This window comes from Cynara cardunculus (genome assembly GCF_001531365.2).
Source record: "Cynara cardunculus var. scolymus isolate 2C chromosome LG 11, CcrdV1, whole genome shotgun sequence".
NCBI classification, from domain to species: Eukaryota; Viridiplantae; Streptophyta; class Magnoliopsida; order Asterales; family Asteraceae; genus Cynara; species Cynara cardunculus.
This window is the reverse complement of record NC_037538.1, coordinates 5,257,712-5,276,192: the sequence shown is the minus strand read 5'-3', so window position 1 is coordinate 5,276,192 and position 18,481 is coordinate 5,257,712. Positions and strand designations below refer to the sequence as shown.

Here is an 18,481-nt window from a genome sequence, read left to right as displayed (position 1 = left end):
CATCCATCTTTGAATGGTTTCATTTCCCTTAGAAAAAAAAAATATCAGTCAAGCTTTATATATGTAAACAATATTATTATACTCATAGGGTTGGGTTCATGTGAGACTAACATGTTTTTATGAGATCCGTAAGATTATATTTTTATACTTAAAACTTCACAGCAAAATATTATGAAGGTAAAAACAATCTGAACCTTTACAGCAAAAACACCGTGAAAGTTACTTTCACAGTGTTCTGCTGTGAAGTTTTCAAGTGTAAAAAATTGGTCTCACGAAAACAAACGGGTCTCACATGATCCGAAGTCCATACTCATACATTACTGTCACGCTATTATTGATTGCATATTTGTATCCATCAGTATCGACACTCTGGAGTTCATGGAAACTCAAAATATGGGTTAACGACCCAATGAAGATGAGGAATGAATGCAATCAATGTAAATAATAAACGAGATCGAGCTTTTTGCAACTCAAAAAAAAAATCAACTTACAAATAAAATGTAGTTTAAATAAATACGAATCCAGATAAAAGACCTTCAAAACTATGTGGAAAACGTCAGATTCACACAACTTGACCAAGATGAATTTTTTCTTTTTTTAATTAACCTGGATATCCAACCTGCTATGCAAGCCGACTAATCCCAGGACGACTAATCCCTGGACGACCACCTGCTTTGCAGATAGCCCGGAGTCACCAACCTCCGTGACCACAAGGGAATTTTTAACCCTCATTGGATTTGAATTTGAGACCTCTTGGTACTTTTGACATTTGGAGCCAAACTCAAACCAATCAGGCACCATCCTTGTGGTTGACCAAGATGAGTTTGTGATATATATGTTGATTAATTCTCCAATATCATTATTGTCTTGTCTTCATCGACGATTTTTTTATTAAATACATCAAGATCTAAAAGACAAGTCTGTTGTTTAAAGTTTAAATTTTGGGCGGAAAGCGAAAATAGAAGTCTTCGACATACGTCGTATTCACTTACACGGTATGCTAAAATCTTGAATTTCGTTTTGGATTTTGGGAGAAACTGAAAAAAGTATTCCCAAAAAGAACAAACACAAACATCAAAGATAAAACAATAATGCATACCCATGTGCTTGATTCGAGTTTAGAGATTTTTGTCTTCCCTTGCCAAGAGAAAATGGTCGTGTTACTGTATCAATATAGAAACCATCGTTAACTTAAGTTTCGTTTTATTCGTGCATTAAAACACAATTTTAGTTGATTAGATTATGTTATGAGTATCGTTGGCTAATTATGTCGTCTTGGAGACTCCTTCCTTCTTGGAAGGCAAGGCGATCTTTGCATCAATGCAAGACATGCCCGTGTTAGTTCCCTTCAAACAATCCAATATTATGGTCACAATCTTTTCGACAACAAGTCGAAACGGGTTTGATTACTAAAATTTATTGAAAAAACAGATATATCAATCACATGACCTTCAAATCTATTAAATTACGGACAAATTGCATGAAAAAGTAACGTACTTTAACTTCATTCCTATTTTGAGTAATATACTTTCAAAACTTCAATTTTGATACATAAGATATAAAGTTTTACACATTTAAATACCTGAACAACCGGTTAAATCATTAACTGGTTATCATGCTGAGGTAATGAGCGATATGGTATCCAACTCAGTATTATTTGCTGAAGAATTAACCGGATACCACATCGCTCGCCATATAAGCATGATAACCCATCAAAAACCATTAATAATTCATGTAGCAAATTATACGATTTCAAGAAAATAATTTGAAACGAAATTTGTTTGATAGGAGTTGTAATCATCATCATTATGGGACTTAATGTCAAGGATTAAACGTTAAACATCCGTTCAAAAATATTAAACAAACTTTAATCCCCCTCGATCCCGACTAATCCCTTCATTTCAAAACCCCAAATACACACCCAATTCCCTATAAAAATCACCCTACCGTTGCCCACATTCTTCAAATCTCGATACCCCTCAAGCTCCATTTCTCTGTAAGCTCTAATCTTGATTCTTAAACCTTCTTACGTCCATTTTGAGGGTTTCTTGTTTTACTTTGATGATTCCCAATTGTTTTGTGTTTTTTGCTGTTTTAACTTCTGGGGTTTTGTGGGGGTTTTGCTGTGATCTACAGAATGTATGATTTTGTTGACGATGATGATGATGGTTTGCTCTGATTCTTTATCTGATCTACTGCATTGTTACGCCACTTAATCAATCAGACCTTTTTTTTTTTTTTACTTCGTTTGTCGATATCTCCATGTCTGTGTCGTCAAGATTGAGTTTAAGTTCAAATACAGCATTGTTGTTTCGATGTTAATTACGTATTTTCTGGTTGTTTTCTTTATAAATTTTTGATCTTGTTTGATTGGGTCTCCAAGATTTTTCATGTTCTGTAAAGGGTTTTGTAGACAATGAACTAATAATCAAAATCTTTGATAAAAGTGTGATTACAGGTGGGATTTGTATATATTTAATGGAGGTTGGCATAGATTCTAGAAGTCTTGGAGTTCATATGACTTTTGGCATTGAATATTAGTTGTTTAGAGCCAAAAAGACAAACATTCCCCTTTCTTCAAAAGGGTATGCGGGTGGTGTTGGTTTTCCATTAAGTTCTGTATGGATAAAGTTTTCTGTATAGAATGGGAAGTTTTTTGTTTGGGAGGGTTTCTTCATAAGTGGAAGAAGCAGGTTTTTAAACTGATTAAGCCGCTAACAAGCAGGCCCTTAATTTAATGACCGATGATTTCTAATTTGATTCCCAAATGTTCTAAAGATTTGTGTTTTCTGATTGGTATTTAGCTTCTAAGTTTGGCTAAATTGCAAGAAACTTGAATCACTTGCTGATGGTTTGTTTTCTGATTGTCGTGTTTATATGAATTGTTGTAGATCGCTATCGAAGGCGGTTTTAAAATGGCGAAACGTTCACCATTTGGTTTGGTGATGCTTGTGATCTGTTGTTGGACTGCTATGTCTGCAGCAGAAAGCATGAAATATAAAGACCCGAAACAACCCATAAATGTTCGAATAAAGGATTTGATGGAACGAATGACTTTGGAGGAGAAAATCGGCCAAATGACACAGATCGACAGATCTGTAGCTTCACCTGATGTAATGCAGAAATACTCCATTGGTAATCAAACGAAATCTCACTTGTGTTTTCCGTCATTTTGATTCAAGATTTCAGGTTTATGATGTTTTCCTGTTGTTTATAAGAGTGTTGGATTATGGGCAGGGAGTATATTGAGCGGTGGAGGGAGTGTTCCGGCCAACAGGGCTTCCCCGGAGACATGGATTAATATGGTAAACGAGTTTCAAAAAGGGTCGTTGGCTTCTCGTTTAGGGATACCGATGATTTACGGGATTGATGCTGTCCATGGCAACAACAATGTCTACAATGCCACCATCTTTCCTCATAACGTTGGTCTTGGTGTAACAAGGCAAGTTTACTCTCATGGAAATTGCAAGAATTTTGATTTTGAGAACAAAAAGATGAGAAAATTGGAAAGTTTTGAAGTTAAAATTACATATTTGCCCTTTGTAACCGTTAAAAACGTAGATGGTATTGAAGGGGATGTTGGATATTTGACAAATAGTTGAATGCTAACGATCTTGTGAAACCATGTGTTTGATGGTGTGTTTGGTACATGGAACCAGACAGTACTTCGTTTGACGTGACATCAGACTAGGACATGACTTGAGTGGGACGAAACTGCAATTTTTTCTGTCCCGCCAAAATAGGAGGAACAAAATTTGGGGAGATGGGAAAAAGTGGTAAAATTACTAAAATACCCATGTGAGGTTAAAATGCTCAGAGATTCTGGTCCTTTCACCCGCCTACCTCACTCTCACCCTCCAGTCCCATCCCGTCCACATACCAAAAGCAGAGTGAATAGTTCTTACTTCGATGGACTATGCATTGTACTACGATCGTGTGATTTCTTATGCTTTGAAATGATAATATAGGGATCCTGAGCTCGTCAAAAAAATCGGAGTTGCAACTGCTCTCGAAGTCAGAGCAACGGGAATTAACTATGCATTTGCACCTTGTATCGCGGTAAATTATCACATTTTCATTCTACTTGCATCATATGAATCGAACCGAGAAAGTATTCACTAATGAATAGCGAAAAACAAATCAAAATCCTTTCTTTCATTAACCTATTCACAGGTTTGTCGAGATCCAAGATGGGGTCGTTGCTTCGAAAGCTATAGTGAAGATCCCACAATTGTTCGCGCCATGACCGAGCTTATACCTGGACTACAGGGAGATATTCCTACTAATAGCGAAAAAGGCGTCCCTTTTGTTGGCGGACAGTAAGCCCATCACATCGCTTTCGATATTTTGCACATAAACATAATCATAATTCGGTCATACCGACATGTTATCGCCTTTAATTCGGCTTTTTCCCCCTTGTTTTTCACAGAGAAAAGGTAGCGGCGTGTGCCAAACACTTCGTCGGTGATGGTGGCACAACGAAAGGCATCAATGAAAACAACACCGTCATAAGCCAGCACGGATTATTCAGCATTCATATGCCGGCATACTACGATTCGGTACTCAAAGGCGTTGCAACGATCATGATCTCCTACTCGAGCTTGAATGGAGTTAAAATGCATGGAGATCAGGAACTCATCACTTACTTCTTGAAAAACACTGTCAAATTCAGAGTAAACCCGATATTTTCCAAGTAGTTTGTGTTCAAATTTAGATTGACGCAACCATGATCGGATCTTGTGATGTTTTTTCGTGGATTTTCAGGGGTTCGTTATTTCGGATTGGCAAGGTATCGATCGATTGACGGATCCGCCTCACGCTAACTACACTTGGTCGATACTAAAGAGTGTCGAGGCTGGCCTTGATATGGTTAGTTTCTTTGTTTGATGTACTCAAATTCGAAATGATTTAAGAATGAGTCACAACACTACAACAAAATCGGCTTTATAGGACGTCAAATATGTCTAAATGTCATAATAGACTGCATTACCCCATGATTTAAGTTTGTAAGACCACAAAATTGTACGTCCAACGTAAAAGTGTCGTAAATTTTTTAAAATGTAAATAGAACACTTCTCAGTCTATTATAACGACACATTTGACCGTCTTATAAGACCGATTTTGTTGTAGTGCAAGACTTGGATTATGCCGTTTGATTGAGTCGATACCATTGCAGATCATGGTACCTTACAACTATACAGAATTCATCGTTGGGTTGACTTATTTAGCGAAGAATAAGTTCATCCCGATGAGTCGAATCGATGATGCAGTTAGGAGGATTTTAAGGGTGAAGTTCGTGATGGGTCTGTTTGAGAACCCGTTGGCAGATCTCAGCATGGCTAAATACCTTGGAATTCAGGTCGGTATTACGTATGCTGGAAACTAGACCGTGTTTTTAACTGCTCGTTCTAACTTAAAAATCCGTTGTACATCAGGAGCACAGAGACCTGGCTAGGGAAGCCGTAAGAAAATCGCTAGTCTTGCTGAAGAACGGGAAGTCCGGCAACACGCCCCTTCTTCCCCTCCCGAAAAAATCGACCAAAATACTAGTTTCAGGTACTCATGCCAACGACATCGGTAACCAGTGCGGTGGCTGGACCATCGAGTGGCACGGCCAAAGCGGAAATATCACACCGGGTACGTACTCTGTGTTCTATAATTAGGGGTAGCTTATTTTTGAGCTTATTGAAAAAGCTTTGTTTGGTTAGCCATAAGCTAGTTGTTTCAATTAGCGTTTCAATAAGCTCAAGGCTTTTTTTCAGTTATGCCCCTTACATTTTTCCAATTAATTTTTCAACATGTCCTTTTAGGTTATTACGTTGTTATGTTGCTTATCAACTAGTTTTTACCGACATGACTAGTCTATCAGGGTCCAGCAATATATAACAACGTATGAAACATGAAATACGATATATTCGTATTCTCTTTTGCAAATTTCTCAGGTACCACAATTCTATCGGCCGTAAAGAACACAGTCGACTCGACAACCGAAGTCGTGTATCAAGAAAACCCGACTCCTGAATTTATAAAGTCCAATAATTTCTCGTACGCCATCGTTGTAACTGGCGAGTACCCATACTCAGAGACGGTTGGAGACAGTTTGAATCTAACGATTCCTGATCCAGGCCCGACCACAATCACAAATGTATGTGGGGCGGTGAGGTGCGTTGTTGTGCTGATTTCAGGACGACCGGTTGTGCTTGAACCGTATGTTTCTAGCATGGATGCACTGGTGGCGGCTTGGCTTCCGGGAACCGAAGGCCAAGGCGTTGCTGATGTTCTGTATGGTGATTATGGTTTTACGGGCAAACTTGCGAGGACCTGGTTCAAGACGGTTGATCAGCTCCCGATGAACGTTGGTGATCCACATTACGATCCATTGTACCCATTCGGATACGGGCTTACGACCGAAGCGATCAAATCAAGCAAGACCTGATCTTGTCCTTGAGATTTGAAGATATGTGTATGTAGTTTTAGGAATTAAGTTAGGTTCTGTGTTCTGAGTTCTTTGTGTTCTTGACACCAAAAAGATTGCTTCTTTTAAATCTTTATTATCCCATTATTTTATTGAAGTTGGCATGAAATAAATTACTTTTCATAAATCTTTTAGAATGGGACCGGTTAAAAAAACACTAAGGGCCGTTTACCAAACACTTATTCGGTAAGTGTTTATCAATAAAATTCAATACTATTATATACTTATCGGGTAAGATTTTAATCCACTAACATGACATCATATACAACAATTTACCCGGTAAGCGGTAACCTTGGTAAGAGTCATTACCATCACTTACCGGGTAAGACTCCCGGTTCTTGTCTTCGTTCTTATCGGGTAAGATTTTTGGTTCTTGTCATATTCATTCGGTAAGGTAATGTGACTTGGTAAGCGCTTACCTGGGTAAGCGTTTAGTAAACGGCCCCTAAACCTTCACAGCAGAACTCTACAAAGATAGCGAAAAGCATTAAACCTTCACAACAAAAATACTTGAGAAATTTGTTTTTGTACCTTTTCTGTGTTTCCCTTCTTGAACTTTTAGTGTTTTTGTTGTGAATGTTTGATGTGTAGTTTTGTTTCATAGCTGTTTCTCACGTCTCTTGAAAATGGGTGGTTTTTAGGATGCATTTAATACTTGGACAGGGGACAGGACAGGATAATTCAATTTTTCAGCGTTTGATAAAATGGAACTGAACAAAATAGGACTTATGAAATGACTAATTTATCCTTAATGAGTTGTTTATATACTTTTTATATTATGATTGATTTATGTAATTATAATAGAATAAATAATTATTTATAACAAAATATATAGTTGAAATTTTCGTTTAAAATATAAAGTTTATTAATTTCATAACTTTTTTATATTATTTTTTATTATTAATATTTAATAAATTAATCAGAACATAGAAAACGTATAAAAATAATATTTTAAAACAGTAAAATGAAAATTTAGAAATGATAAAATATAATAAATAAATTTAAAGAATGAATAAAACGTAAAGAATGAGCTATTTGAGATTTTAAAAGAGAATTATGCTTTATTTTAAAGATATATTAATAAAATATAAATTTCATTTAACCTCTCATTTTTTTTATTATTTATATTATTTTTATTTACACACATAAATACATCAACAAATATAATTTATATAATACAAAAAATAAGTGAAAAATGAGCAACAGCCTGCGTTCACGGTCCTTCTTCCTTCTTGTGGTGTGTCTTTTGCATGTCTTCTGTTCATTCTTTCTTCCGATAAACATAAACCCACCCCCAATTTCAATCACACAACAACAAAACCATATCAATCTCTCCAATTCAACATGAACGACCTCTTATCTGTAAGTTTCTTCATAACGATTCGAGTTTTATTATTGAGGATTACAATTTATGAGCAACAATTTGTGCATTGTTTATAGTTGCGGAAATTATTCGTCTTACATCTCACGTTTTTACTTTTGTTTCCGTGATGTTTGGAACCGATCTCTTGGATCCATTTTGTTGACATTGATCTTGATCGGTCTATATCAATGCACATATACATATATGATCGAATAAGTAAAACGATATTTATCGTTGTAGCAAACGAGATACGAACCTAGGAATTTAATCAAAGAGACGGATTGAAATTGGGAAAATTACTTGTGTTAAGTGGTCGGAGCTTGTTCACCAAGTGTTTGAGTTCGAATCGTACTCCCGTTGGTTGTCAAATGAAAAGGAAAACTGAATTATTTTTTAAGCTAATTGAATGTAAAATTGGTTCGAAACGTAATCCATTTTGGAGTATCTGATTACTGGTTCATTAACTGGACGATGATTTGTAGGCGTCGTTTGGTAGCCCTCGAAGATCTGGTCATGGCGGTGGAGATATTGAAATGGGAATACAACATGCTTCACAATCTGGAGAATTAGAACTGGATGATCATTTTAAGATGGTGAATTCTAACTTCTGTTATCTTTAACTTGATTAAGCAAGTTAACTCATAAATCTTATCAAATTCTTCCATTTATTAGGTTCAACACATCGAGAAAGAATTCGACGTGCTTAATAAACTTCTGAAAAAACTACAGGTATCTCCTCTTATTCACACACACAAACTTCATTTGAAGGACTCTTTCTGAACCTCCTTTCCAGGTGGGATCTGATCATCATTAGTTTTACTTTATTTCAATGTTTTCTTATAAGCAATCTATGCAGGATGCTCATGAGGAATCGAGATCCGTAACCAAGGCTGCTGCCATGAAAGGTAACCTTCAAAGATTGTTGAAGATTTTAGATAAAAAAGACTTGTAATTCAATATTGTCGATTTGCAGCAATCAAGCAGCGAATGGAGAACGATGTTGATGAGGTTGGAAGGGTTGCTCGTTTTATTAAAGCCAAAATTGAAGAACTCGATAAGGAGGTTAGACCTATGAAACAGTTATATTAATCTCAATCCTCAACATCTCGAGTCTTTAACTAATAGGTCCTAGATTCTTTGATTTTGGAGTTAGAACTTGATCAACAGACAAAAGCCTGGATGTGGGCAAGGAACTGGAGTAGACCGATCAAGAACAGCAACTACACTGTAATATATCATATTTACTACCCTTTGATCATAGTTTTGATGAATGGAAGACTCATTTATTCTGTGTTGAGAACGATCTTCATTTGCAGTGCCTTGAAGAAGAAATTTAAAGATAGGGTGAAGGAATTTCAGGTAGTTCAAATGTGGCTATACTTCTTGATCTTCTGCTTTTGATCTTTTGCGTAAATTTCTAATCTTTCAGCACGTTTATCAGACGTTAAGAGAAAGCATACATCAAGAACATCGTGAGGTCATTGAGAGACGGGTGTTTACAGGTATTGAACTTACCTTAACATCTGCAGGACTTGATGCTTTCATAATGTCTGACTAAAATGTTACTGTTTTGTTTAATTGTTGTTAGTAACGGGAACCAGAGCTGATGAAGAGGTGAGGTATCTTCCATCCTCGAACTTATCTTGAAAACAGTATAAACAGGAAGCATGCTGACTATACCTTGCTCTCTTCACTAGACAATTGATCGACTAATAGAGACAGGGAATAGCGAACAAATTTTCCAAAAAGCAATTCAGGAACAGGGACGAGGCCAGGTTGGTTTTCAACCCTTTTCTTCTCTGCTCCTCTATATGCAAGTTCACTCAGGGTATGATTGGTACATGAGAACAGGATAAAAACTGGTTGTCCCACATTTGGCGTGACATTAAAGACCGGGACAAGACATGACTGAGGTGGACCAAAAATGCATTTTTTTTGTTCCACTAGAATCGGTGGGACAAGAATCAGGACGACGAAGACAAAATTAGTAAATTACTAAAGTACTACCAATGTCGAATTACATCCCGAAAACCTTGCACAATTCTTTCACTTGCCTGTCTCACTCTCACCCATCCAGTTCTGTCATGTTTGCGTACCAAATGCATCCTCAAAGAATATCTTGATGAGTGAGTTATTTACTTTTTGAATCATTCTACTTGGATTAACAAATAATTGTTTTTTGTGAAAATGCATAGAAACACACACTTTGGCCTTTGTAACAATGAGGAAGTGAGATGGTTTTTCTTGCAAATTATATTTGTTCTTTTTGCAAGAGTAATTCTTGGTTTACAACTAAAAGACAAGTACAATAGTTGGTTTCGTGTGCGTATTATGGCAATTTCTCACATAAGATTACGCCTTCGGGTGTACCCGTAGGTGGTTGACACACTTGCAGAAATCCACGAGCGCCACAGCGCAGCAATTGAAGTAGAAAGGAAGCTTCTCGAGTTGCAACAGGTATGGCTATATCGACACCAAAACGATAAGAAAATGACTATTTCGGACTAACAGTGCAAGAAAAAGAAGTCAATGGACTACAACTGCAAGTTAACATATAGTCTAGGGACCAAATTCGTAATTCTTTATATGCATTGCAGATTACTTCAATAACCTTTTACTTTACTTTCTGATGATACTCCTGCAGATATTTTCAGATTTGGCTATTTTAGTGGATTCTCAAGGGGAAATGCTAGACAACATAGAGACACATGTAACTAAATATACTTTCATATCGTCGTAAAAGGCCATAACGACACTATTTAAATTCTACAGCCATCTTCTTTACTTCGTTGATAACTTGTGAACGGCATGCGATACAGGTGTCGAGTGCGGTAGATCATGTGCAAAGTGGGAACAGAGCCCTTCAGAACGCGAAGAAATTAAAGAAGAACTCAAGGAAATGGATGTGCTTGGCTATTATAGTTTTGCTCATAGTCATCATATCCGTTCTTGTTGGCGTATTCAAGCCATGGGAAAGTACCAATGGCATTTTAGCTTAACGGCTAAGAAGGTGAACATCCTTGCAGAATAGAAACGCCTCCTATCTTTACCAAATCATTCCGGTGACTTGGGAGCAACGGATATAGTTCAGCTCTTCCAATAGGGTCATTGTATATACACTTACAAAACATCATATAACCTTATTCTTGTACAAAATGAGTGTTCATATGATATTGATCATCAGATGTCTGTATGCCTTCATTGGGTCCTTGGCCTTGATGCCCTTCTGTCAGTATTTTTTAAATCCATGACCTTCTGATCAGTTTGAGAATGTCACTTCCATACACAAGAATGTCTAAAAACCTGTCAGAAGATCATGGATTTAAAGAATGTTTGTCTGTAAGTCATTTAGCTAAATAACCCTCGTTCAACTATACTTACTGTTTAGGGTTTTTGGCTAAAAATGGGGTTCACGAACCAAAATGGACAGATCCTGGAGATTTTACCCGGGAAGTTTCGTCAAATGACATAGAAGCGGGTGAGCTAAAGATGTCATGTTTTAACTCATATTCACAATGACTCAAGATATGCAAGAATCATGCCAATACCATTATATATCAACCTCTAACTCAATGGAACCCTAACAGAGCTTCGGCGAAGCCATAATTCATACATAACCATGTAAAACGCGTCAAAACCAACAGGAATAACATGCCACTGGAAATGTTTTCTAACCTCGAGTACGTTGTTGTGCAGCTGGGCATACTCATCGGTGCTTATACTTGTGAGGATCTTCTGTAGGGACAGGATGTCCGATGTGGCAATGATTATTGAGAAGCTTTTCCAGTTTAATATGTCTGCAAATGGAAGATCATAGTGGTTCGCGATGATTGTGGGGATACATCCGTGATGCAATGCATCACCAATGCGGGCTGTGTTTACCTCAAATCCCTTGACATGGAGACAGAATTTGCTGTCGAGAAGCGCCTCTTCATAAGGCGTGTTTAGGTGACCAGAATGCACAGAAATCTCCGTGTCATTCTGCCATGCTTTGATAAGCCTTTCACGAACAGGGGAATTCATAGATCCTGCAAAGAAAGCTAGCTTTTTCCTGCAAAATTTTCCGATGAGAATAAGATACATTTTTTTGAGAGTCTATTCAGGTTACTTCTTGAGAATCTATTCATTTGTGTGCTAGAAATGGGGGCATGTTTGTTATGAGCTTAATGAGACTCGCTGCTTATTGGATCAGCTATAAGTGACTGTTTGGTAGTGGCTTAATGATATAGAACATGCCTTATTCAGTAAGCTTTTAAGGGGAGCTTTATGCAAAAGACCAAGTTTTTTCCAAACCTGTCCCTCCCCATTAAAAACACGCTCCTTTCATCTATGAAAAGACCCTCCCAAACAAAAACCTTCAGGCTCACTGTTTATTCAGTCAGCTATGCATGACTTTTTTGGTAGTGGCTTAATGATATAGAAAGTGGCTTATTCGGTAAGCTTTTAAGGGACAGAGCTTTATGCAGAAAGCCAAGTTTTTCCCAAACTTGTCCCTCTCCATTAAAAAACACGCTCCTTTCATCTATGAAAAAATCCTCCCAAACAAAAGCCTTCAGACTCGCTCGCTTATTCGGTCAGTGACTTGTTTGATAGTGGTTTAATGATATAGAAAGTGGCTATTCAGTAAGCTGGGGCAAAAAGCCAAGTTTTTTCCCGAACCCCCATTAAAAAACACAAACACGCTCCTTTCATCTATGAAAAACCTTCACAATCTATACAAACAAATTAATCCACACCAGCAGCTTTATTCATACATGACTTAATAGAAAACCAACCAAATGACCTCTTGATAAATGCTTTTTAAATTCAAGATCTTCCGACAGAGAAAAGATGTTACCTTACGGATGATGTAACATTGTGGGGATCACCTTCTAGCCGAGGCCAAATTTGTGGCAAGGATGCATCTTTATGAGGAACATACGTAGATACATAGTAGCTCGAAGAACACACAACTTGAATGGCGTTGAGTCTGATTTCCTCTGCTTTCCTAACGGCAGACCGACTGATTGAATGGCAAGAAACATAGAAATGGTCAGCACCACCAGTCCGATTCCAATACGGGTATTTATGGCTGATATTAAAAATGTAATCTTTGATGAAGTCTTGGATTCCATCAATTCCCACCCTTGGATCGTGCCTTAATCTTGCAATCGAAAAGGGAAGATAAAAGAGATCGGCTTCGGTGGGATCTTTGGTCACGAAATGACTATTGTTGAGCGCTTTCTTGAAGAAACTTTCGCTAGCATAGTTGCCTTCGGGTTCAAAATCTACCGGCAGTAACACATTAGCGAACGGGTGGTTTCTAGGATGAGGGTACACGTAAATCTTGAAACTTTCGTTCATTTTGATGTAGTCTTCTATAAAGATGTCATGATCATGGAAGACATTCACAGTTCTTCCTGGATATCAACCAAAGAACATAAACGTTCATCGATCATCTTCCAACTAACCGGAAATTATTGAAATTTAATTAAAGAACATGAACCCGTTTTTTCCTTTAACAATAACAGAGGTGATGAATTTAATTAAAATATCATTTAAGGTTATAGTCGAGGTTCATTTAGGAGCCGGAACCACATTATTCATAATGAATAAAATATTCCTAATGAATGTTGTGTCCGATATTCATAACGAATCATCTATGACTTCTAAATTAAGCCGCCTTAGGAGCTGTTTGGTTGGTTTCCATTAAGTCATAAGTTTTTTGTGTGATTAATCTGTCTTTAGAGATTAAGACGGTTTTCGTTTAGAGGATTTTTCATAGATGGAAAACCTGACTTTTTGCACAATCTACCCACTGGAAGCATATTCAGTCAATGTATCATTATATTGACTGAATAAGCTGCAAGTCTCATGGTTTACCTCTTGATATAGTTCCATTAAGAGGCAACCTCCGAATCCTTAAGAGGTGAATCTTGTTTGGCAAAAAAAAAAGTCAATCTCTTAATGGTTCTAAAACCCTCTTGTATTCTGGATCTCCCTACACAATTACCAAACAATTATATTTCATTTTGTATTTTATCATGATAGCCTCTTAATCAATAACCACTTAATCATTCTCTACACCAAACCATTTAGCAATTGCCAAACAGCCCCATTTAGCTCGTTAAGCTGCTAATAAACAGGTCTTAAGCTTATATACCATTTGTTAATGGTGGGTACATGTTCTTATCATCTACATGGAACCTGAAACGTTTAAAAACGTAAAGTATGAAACATATTCTTACCATTTGAGCTGCGTAAAGGTTTTGCATCTCCGCCGTGATCCACCGTGACCCCCAATTTAGGGGTGGAGGAGTCAAAATCGAGAGTAGATTGAGGTTGACTTTGCAAATTGGGAGAAAGGCCGCTAGGGTTTTGAAGGAAATGGAGACGAGAATGGCGGTGAAGATGAGGGGTGAAGAGATTAGAGGTTGATGAGATGTAAAAGAGAATGAAGAGAGAAGTGGTGAGAGCCAAGGCTGTAGGTATGAAGAACAAGCTTCTAAGTGAGTCGGAGAGTGAGTAGAGTAAGAAAAAAGGACGAGCCATTGAAGCCGGAGAAGTACTGAATTTTCCGGTGAGTTCAACGGCCACCGTAGGTATCAAATTAATTAACGAGAAAATGGCTCACGTTCACCGTATGCTACTGTGTTGGGTGCATCACACCTTTCAGCTTCACTACAACTCATGTATATTAATTTCTAGTTCTTTTCCAATTTTCTAATGAAATAAATATTTATCTATATTTATACTTCAAAAAAAACTCTTAAAATTCATTTTTATATGAAATATTATTTATTGATGCATATTACTTAAAATTTAAGATTACAAATGAAATATGCATATGTATAACTTATTAAAGCCTTGTATTTAAATTCGTATAATGAACTACAAATAAACATAATCAAATATAACATAAACATCTAACTTTAAATATAAAAAATTTAAAATCTAATTAAAATAATTATTAAGTTCTAACATAATACTTAATTATTATTTTTACAAAAAAAATATTATTAAATAAAAAATAAGTTATTCCGTTATTAAACCTAAAATAAATTATAACACAAAATTTGAATTAAAAACAACAACTTTTAAATAGTTAATTTGATACTAGTATAAATATATTTTTTAAATTTTATGAAATATTCAAATTTATATTTTATTCAAAAATAAAAACATTATTGTTTTCTCAAAACCACATAAAACTGTGTTATAACATCGATTGAAACAGATAGTAAACGAAACATTAAAACGAGATGTATCCCGTTACATTACGCGAGTACCTTTCTAGTTATATTATAAAATATTTTGACAAAAATTCTTAAAAAAACTATTTTTTATGTATAAAACTACAGTTTATTGATGCAAATTACTTAAAATTTAAGATTACAATTTACAAATAAATTAAAGCTTCATATTTAAATTCATATAACTAACTGCAGATAAACATAATCAAATACAACATAAAACATATCATTTTAAATATAATTTTTTTTAAATGTAATTACGATAATCATTAACTTCTAACATCACACTTAATTATTATCTTTATAAAAAAAATTGTATTATTAAACCAAAAATAAATTTTTTCGTTATTAAACCTAAATTAAATTATAATAAAAAATAAATTATCGAAATTACAAAAAAAACGAAAACTTTAAAATACTTAATCTGATACTAATATCGATATAACTTTTTTCAAATTTCTATACATCTCCACATTTATATTTTATTCAAAAAAATAAAATCATTATCATTTTTTCTCAAAACCATACAAATATAATAAAACATTGAAATTAATTATGGAAGTATATAAATTGTTTTATTGCGATCCAAATATAAGTTCCATTGTCGTCCAGCGGTCAGGATATCTGGCTTTCACCCAGGAGACCCGGGTTCGATTCCCGGCAATGGAATATTTTTTAAAATAAAATTGTAATAAATGCACATTAAAACTCTATAGTTTATTGTTCTTAGCCTTTGGAAGGTTTTTGTATTTTGAGATCTACCTAATAAAGGTTGGATTCTTGTTTAATAACAATTAATACTGAATTTTTAATGCCAAAATCATACTCGACGCTTATTTTTTTAATTTATTTTTTGATTTTGACAAGTGATCGCCATCTATGGCCTGTGTTCTTTGTTCTTTTTCGGGGGCCTCCATACAGATTACATAAGACTAAGTTTTTGTTGTGAATTGCAGTGGCGGGTCCAGGAAATTAATGGGGTGGGAGCATGTTGGATGGGACTTGGAGGAGGAAAGCATATGGTTATATGAAACTGGGGAAAAATCATGTAAGACGAAGATGAAAATAAAAAAAATTAAGCTAATCAATAAAGGTTTTTGATTTTTGACTAGTGGGATTTCCCCCGGGCCCTAGTGTTTAAAGCTTGGATCTACCCTTGGTGAAGTGGGCATCTTCTTTTTTCTCTGCAAAGCTTAATAGAATAATACAGGATGCAAATGACTTCAAGCGGTGTGAACTTGATTTTGATTTTAAGGGTGAAATCACGAGTGAGATGGGGATTGGTTCGTCGGAGACGGGGAGGTGAGATGGACGTTGGTTTCTCTATTATTTTTATTTTTAATAGAAAATTACAAAGACTATAACTAATGCCCCTTCTTTTGTATGGAGTAAGGAGTCGTTTACCTACTTCTTATCCAATTATTATTAAAATCATATGCAATTTTTTATTTGGTAAGCGCTTATCAGGTAAGAGTCGTCATCATCACTTACCAAGTAAGACACTCTCGATCGTTGTCATTGTTCTTACCAGGTAAGATTCTAAAAACATTTAATAGACAGACTCTTAGTCATGAAAAGCTAAGGGAGTTGATAACATAACTAAAATCGTAATTTCGAAACTATAAGGACAAAAATAACAATTTTCAATAAACCATGGACAAAAATAACAATTTTCAATAAACCATGGACTAAAAACGTAAAGAGTTGACAACCGAAGCTTCTAAGATGGATGATTGTTATAGTTTAAGAGTCGGGAAGCTTGTTCATCTTCATCTGACCAACGGTATGCAGAGATTTATATCCTGCTTCTTATATATATATATATATATATATATATATGTGTGTGTGTGTGTGTGTGTGTGTGTGTATGTTGTGTCTACATCATGATACCTCTAAAATGCTATACTTTGGCTTATTGGTTCAGGACATTGTTTTCCAACCTTATTCTTTGAGGTATGGAAAGAAAAATATAAGGTGAGAGTGATTGAAGGACGAGAAAAGGTAGTTAAACAAACTAAAAGAGTATTGGGAGCCGGAAACAAGTTGCAAACGACTACGATTTCTTAATGTGGGATCGTCTTTCCTGTCTGTATTCAAATTTGAACCATTTTCTTTTTTGAAGTATATAATACGAAAAATACTCCTACACACTTCCCACGTCTGGCTCTTGACCTCCTGAGATTTAGAGGAAAGCAGGTATAATTTGTTAAGTTAAAAATAAAGTTTTATTTGAGTTTGGATTGAAAAACTACCTGTTTGATCAAAACCTCGTGATTTATCCTTAAAAATGATGAGATAACTTGCTTACAGGATAGAGGATAATGAGTTGGACATAAATCAAGTTTAAAAGGCACAAGTCTTGAAATCTTTTGAAAGTTGCAGGTATTCAAGGAACTCTACCCTTATGATGGAAATATGGTATGTTTATATCTTATCTTTTTCAGACCCTATTGAATTTTCTAGGTACCTTATTATTACATCGATTGAAACCCTAAGTCCAAATAAGCAAGATGAACGTAAACCAATAAATGTAGTATATAATGCCAAAAACTTACCATGCTTCGACATTATGAAATCCCAACATAATGTGCTAATCTCTATGGTGAAGAAAAATGGATTCTACTAACAGAGTCGGACCCAAAATAATCGGAGTGGAGGCACAAAATAACTGTATAATATAAATATAAAATAAATATTAATTATAAAAACTACGATTTTTAAAATTGATATATAAAGAGTTATTTCATACTAACGTGTTCAAGTGATTGTTTTTCTACTATTATCAAAAAAATAAAAATAAAAAACATTTAAGGAGATTTAAACTTGTGAATTATAATATTAATACCATATATTAACTATAAAAAATGGTAATAAAATCTGCATCGTCTTGATTTAGTGGAAAATAGGGATATCCGTTCTTTTCTTTTTTTCATTTGAAAACTACAAATTTTTTTAATTAATCTGAATATCCAATCTGTTATGCATCCCGATTAATTTTAGGGTAACCACATGTTTTACAGGTAGCCTAGAGTTACCACATTTGAACCTAAGTAATAACAAGGGAATTTTTTTCATTTGAAAACTATGATTTAATCTTATTTGTTAATAGTTTATGAGCTTAATGAAACTTAGAATTTATTCGGTTATATATATATATATATATATATATATTATATTATAAAGCATTTGACTAAAACTCTTAAAAATTCTTAAACCCGTTCATTCCATCCCTATCCGATTTAATCTCATATCTGAATTCGTGTAATTAACTGCAGATAAACACAATTAAATACATGATAAACATCTCATTTTAAATATTAAAAATGTAAAATATAATTAGTATAATCATTAAATTCTAACAGAATACTTAATTATTATCTTTATAAAATTTATAATATTAAACCAAAAATA

General features: G+C 35.1%; 3 protein-coding genes and 1 non-coding gene across 4 annotated transcripts; 3 read left to right on the top strand and 1 right to left on the bottom strand.

The window, feature by feature from the left end:
- The first annotated feature begins 2,915 nt into the window (after window positions 1–2,915).
- Window positions 2,916–14,346, top strand: LOC112520747 (lysosomal beta glucosidase-like). The gene is made up of 10 exons (XM_025129262.1): window positions 2,916–3,135; window positions 3,238–3,442; window positions 3,969–4,059; window positions 4,174–4,319; window positions 4,430–4,673; window positions 4,765–4,869; window positions 5,177–5,359; window positions 5,436–5,637; window positions 5,943–6,412; window positions 14,299–14,346. Exons 1-10 carry the CDS (start codon window positions 2,916–2,918, stop codon window positions 14,344–14,346), a joined length of 1,914 nt encoding a protein of 637 aa, XP_024985030.1.
- Window positions 7,810–11,847, top strand: LOC112521171 (syntaxin-132-like). The gene is made up of 14 exons (XM_025129881.1): window positions 7,810–7,837; window positions 8,321–8,431; window positions 8,511–8,567; window positions 8,695–8,743; window positions 8,812–8,900; window positions 8,992–9,065; window positions 9,155–9,197; window positions 9,280–9,340; window positions 9,427–9,452; window positions 9,536–9,613; window positions 10,215–10,295; window positions 10,483–10,548; window positions 10,658–10,848; window positions 11,535–11,847. Exons 1-13 carry the CDS (start codon window positions 7,820–7,822, stop codon window positions 10,835–10,837), a joined length of 933 nt encoding a protein of 310 aa, XP_024985649.1. The 5' UTR covers window positions 7,810–7,819; the 3' UTR covers window positions 10,838–10,848; window positions 11,535–11,847.
- On the bottom strand, window positions 11,329–14,468 carry LOC112521170 (probable glycosyltransferase At5g03795). Its single transcript, XM_025129880.1, has 3 exons — window positions 14,066–14,468; window positions 12,676–13,237; window positions 11,329–11,889 (listed from the first exon to the last, which is right to left on the bottom strand). The coding sequence occupies exons 1-3, from the start codon at window positions 14,367–14,369 to the stop codon at window positions 11,403–11,405; spliced, it is 1,353 nt and encodes a 450-aa protein (XP_024985648.1). The 5' UTR covers window positions 14,370–14,468; the 3' UTR covers window positions 11,329–11,402.
- Window positions 14,469–15,667: 1,199 nt separating this feature from the next.
- TRNAE-UUC lies at window positions 15,668–15,739 on the top strand. The gene has a single exon. It is a non-coding gene; the product is annotated as a tRNA-Glu (tRNA).
- The last annotated feature ends 2,742 nt before the right edge of the window (window positions 15,740–18,481 follow it).